Source organism: Lactuca serriola, chromosome 9 (genome assembly GCF_051521515.1).
Source record: "Lactuca serriola cultivar US96UC23 chromosome 9, Lser_US96UC23_V15, whole genome shotgun sequence".
NCBI classification, from domain to species: domain Eukaryota; kingdom Viridiplantae; phylum Streptophyta; class Magnoliopsida; order Asterales; family Asteraceae; genus Lactuca; species Lactuca serriola.
Genome location: NC_136416.1, coordinates 67625395 through 67630199, shown reverse-complemented (window position 1 = coordinate 67630199; position 4805 = coordinate 67625395). Strand labels below are relative to the sequence as shown.

At 41.3% G+C, this 4805-nt stretch overlaps 1 protein-coding gene across 1 annotated transcript; it reads left to right on the top strand.

Moving 5' to 3' along the window:
- The first annotated feature begins 3192 nt into the window (after positions 1-3192).
- Positions 3193-4514, top strand: LOC145076665 (F-box protein At5g07610-like). The gene has a single exon (XM_079022473.1). It carries the CDS (start codon positions 3237-3239, stop codon positions 4413-4415), a length of 1179 nt encoding a protein of 392 aa, XP_078878599.1. The 5' UTR covers positions 3193-3236; the 3' UTR covers positions 4416-4514.
- Positions 4515-4805: the final 291 nt, after the last annotated feature.

Genomic DNA, 4805 nt, shown 5'->3' with positions numbered 1-4805 from the left:
CTGCATGTATAGAGATCTGAATGGACTCGGCGAGTCCTTTGAGTGGACTCGGCGAGCAGCATGAAGATGAGGAGGAACTCAACGAGTGGGATGAACAACTCGTCGAGTCAGATGAAGTTGGGCAGGAACTCGACGAGTTGGATGAACAACTCGGCGAGTCTGTTGAAGGTTGTCTTGGACTCGGCGAGTCTGGTCGCGAAACCCCAAACCCTTCGAGTTTAGACTCGAATCAGAGAGTCGATTGGAGACTCGGTGAGTTGGACAGGTCAGGACTCGGAAATCGGTAGGCTCGGCGAGTCATGGACTGACTCGGCGAGTCGAGTCGCGAATAGAAGGACTCTGAACATATGAACTCGGCGAGTCAATAGGATGACTCGGCGAGTAGGGTTGACCTGGAGGGTTGACTTTGACCAGGACTTTGACTTTGACCTGAGTTGACTTGGTTGTCTTTCAGGGGTCAGTTAGACTCAGTGTTGCATTGATATTGGTAGCTCGGGGAGCGAGTGAAGCAGGAGTTCAGAGAGTTGTCGTGCAGCAGCTAGTGGGTTCATCAGCCAGTTCAGTCGGTGCATGTGAGTTTCCCTTTGTGTGAATGGGTCTACGGCCACAATGCCGGCCCATGTAGTTATGAGTAGAAGACCCAGGGGTTAGCCCTAGGCATAGTATGCTAGTATGATGTCCGGGACGAGGTCCAAGGATAGAGGGTGGGTGCCCAAGGAAGGGTTTATGTGATAGTTTATACTTGTTGTCTGTGTGATACTTGTATGTGCCTGGTAGGGAGGTGAGTGTGGGCGAGGTCCCGTATCTCCCCAATAGCAGAGTGTGGATGGTGTTCCATATCTCAGTAGCAGCAGATCAGGGGCGAGGCCCAAGTTAGGGAAAGAGTGAGGGCGGGCTGGGCCTGTACCTCACCATCAACAGGAGTATGGACGGGGTTCCATGACTCATCAGTAGCAGGACAAGGGCGGGGCCCAGAGATAGACGAGGCCTTAGGACAAGATCCGTTAGTATGTGTTTAACTTATGTGATGTGATGTGATATGTTTATGTGTTATCTGTAACCGAGATAGGCGAGGCCTAAGTGAAACATATCTGTAACCGAGCAGGGCTCGAAGCCAGGCGAGGCCTGGAACGGCAGGGTTGTTGTAGCGGGTGAGGCCCAGGATGGCGGGCGTGGCCCAGTATGTGCAGTATGTGGTTAGGCATGGTATGTGGTAGGGTGGGGAACTCACTAAGCTTCGTGCTTACGGTTTTTAGTTTTGGTTTCAGGTACTTCCGGTAGCGGAGGGAAGAGCTCGGAGTGATCGCATGGCACACACCAAAGATTAGACAGTGTGGGAATGTTTACTCTGATAACGAACATGTATTTTGGAAACTAATCCTCTGTTTATGTTTTGAAATGATGAATTTGCTTAAAGTAATGTTTTATTAAAAGAAATTTTTAGCCTTGAATTTTGGGACGTTGCAGCAGTGGGATATAAACCCAACCATATTGACCGTGAGCAGCTACATCTCCGGCAGAATGAGGATATTGTTGAGATCAAGGATTGTTACTGCCACCACGTCGGTCGTTGCGTCAGTAGGAAAAGCCACCACCGCCACCACCTCGATTGGAAGGAGTGGTTGCAACGTGAATGAGGGAATTGGACAAGGAATTGGCATCAAGAGATGGGGCAACGACACAAGGATTGGCAAGCTTGGTTTCTTATGCAGCAAGAATGGAGCACATTTCGGAAAAAGTAGGGAACGGTTTTGACAGGCGGAGGATGTTGGCAAGACCCTCGAATTTGATGGACAGGCCGTTAAAGGCGTTAATAACAACATGCCTTTCTTTAAAATTTTCACCTAAACCTTCAAGCAAATCAGTGAGTTTCTTGATTTTGTTGCAGTAGTCATGAACACTTAAGTCTCCCATGGTGATGCACCGAAGCTCGCTTTCTAACTGCATAGTTGTGGTTTCTTTGTTGTCATTGAAGATGGAGGATATGTTCAACCAGATTTTACGGGCACATGCAAGAGGAGAGTAGGCGTTGGTGATGAGACTCTAGGAAATCGAGTTGAACAACCACAGTTTGACGAGGTTGTCAAGTTGTTCCCATTCTGTGTCGGTAGGTGGCTTGTTTTATGCATCATAAGTCTCATCGATGTGGCCGTGGAGGTCATAAACAATGCAATGAGCAGTAAAGAAGTTACTCCAATGATCATAGTTATGACTGTTGAGATTGAGAATCAAGGGAATGTAAGTCTTGATGTTGGTTATTACACATGCCTTGTGAGGAGGTTTAGATGAGGTGCTACTGTCTCTGGCATTACAGAGAAGGAAGAAGAAAAAGCAAACAGGAGGGAAGAAGAAAAACTAAGAAGAAGAAGATAGAAGGGATCGACTGGGGTTTGAAAGAAGAAGTCTCTGATATCATGCTAAACCATGATTTTCCCATAACTCAATGATAAATTAAAATTTAAACATACATATAAGTATAAAGCCACTTGGGCCAATACATACAAGACTTACACATACAAGACTTACACAGTGGGCTATCTGGAAATGTATAGAACTAATACAATATAACATGTGGTCCGCTAACAGTTTCATGGTTAAAGATTGCAGTGGAAGTTGATAGTAAAAAGAAAACAACATTGTTAAAATCATATTTATATTCGTACAATTTCTATCAACAATAAAAGACCGTTAAAAACTTAAAATCATATTATATTCGTCCAATTTCATTATTTGTCTTTTTAATAATCTTTTAATTTGCAGTTAATCATATTTATATTCATACAATTTCAAATAAAAAGCTTATTTCAAAATCAATATATAAGGCTCGACTACCAAGTTTAATAATCAAATATATTATTTTTTTGGACAAACAAAAAACAAGCTCCCTAGACCAAATTTGTAATTTCTAACATTTTTACGAGAAAACTGAAAGAAAAAAAATCCACACATAATCAATTTTTAATTGTAATATTAAAAGTACAACGAAAATAAGTTATTAAAAAAAGTTTTTTTTTCATGAACTTTAAGACTATTATACTATAGCCTGAATTCAAAAGAACGATGAAAACCACATACTTTTTTCAATCTAAGGACATTTCCTAGTCAAGTCAACGTCAGCAAAGCATTAGGCAAAGCTTCCATGGTAAGCTAATAAGCTATCAGCTTCCATGACAAAACTTTAAAAAAAAAAAACACCTTAAATACCCTTTCTTCAAGGCCTTCAACTCACTCCCAAAATGGTGAACACCAGATCCAAAATCAAGAAAATCCAGAATACCATAAACCTCTGGTTCTCGAAGGCTGCCATGGCCGACACCAATCATCTGGCCACGGAGTCTGGAGCTCTGATCGGTTACAACGACGATCTTTTAATTGAAATCCTTCTCCGATTGCCTGTAACCTCTGTTGTTCGATTCAAATCTGTATCCAAACACTGGCGTTCCCTTTTGAGTAACCGGCGATTTACCCTACTGTATAAAAATGCTGGTTTTTTTGCTCGCAGTTTGTATATTCCATTTGATGATGAGAACGAAAGCATTCCTCCTTTTCGTAATCTCGACTTCTATCCTGATCCTCGTGGTATTAGAATCATGCAATCTTGTAACGGATTGCTGCTTTGTCGTAGCAATGAAGGGAACGATCGTCTGTATAAATATTACGTATTTAATCCCACCACCAAGCAATTTGCAGTCATCCCATCAATTCTCGGAGGCATGGCTGTTCGTAAAACCATAATATTTATGGCTTTGGCATTTCATCAAACAGATTGTGTTCACTACAAGGTTGTTTGCTTTTACTTTCCTGAGCCTGACGATGTGATTAAGGTTCAAATCTACTCTTCCGAAACAGGGAAATGGAAGATTTCAGATGATTATATGTCTTTACCCGATTGCTCTATCGACTACATAGTTTTTTGGAATCAAGCGATCCACTGGTATCCGTTCGATGACAAGTCATACTTTAAGCTCGACACAGAAGAATTTCAATCGTTGCCATCTGAAGATTTTGAAGACTGGGAGGATGCACTTTACTTTGGGGAGTCGCGAGGTCATCTGCATTTGGTGGCGAGGGTCGATCCCAGGGAGAGCCGTTTACAGCTTAATGTGTTCGAGATGCTAAACGATCATTCAAGGTGGTTTCTTAAGTATCGAGTTGACCTTGATGAACTTACAGATGCTTACCCGGAGATGATCTGTAGCAATCTAGATCCATTGAGCTTGGATTATTACGATTTTGAAGTGTTTGATGTGGTTAGGGGTGAAGAAGAAGAAGAAACATTTATGGTGATCAGAGTTCCAGGGAAGGTCATAAGGTATAATGTTGTGGACAAGAGTTTCAAGCAGATATCTGACAAGATCGGACAAACCAGAGGCATATATGTTCATCGTTATATTGAATCTTTGGTGTCTTTCTAATATAAATAGTAACGTCCAGTTTGTGTGTAACCTTCAAAATCCTATTTTCTACTATTACTTTATGAAGAATCAAAGAAGGCTAGCTCGCTCTTAAAAGCACGTCCAATTGAAAGTTTTACATTGATTTTTACTATTTTAGTTAGTCTTTGAAAATGTTATATACCATTGGCACAAAAAGAGTACAGGTTGTTTGGATTAGCTTATTTGTGGTGGGAATAAGTAATAAGTAATAAGCATGAGGAGAGATGTTTATTAAAATTAGATTATTTAGCTTAATAAGCTGGATTTTATCCAAACACTCAAAATTAACTTATTGTAAGAATAAGCAATAAACATTTTTTTTCCTATCCAAACACCCCCTTAGGTTAATAAGCTGGATTTTATCCAAAC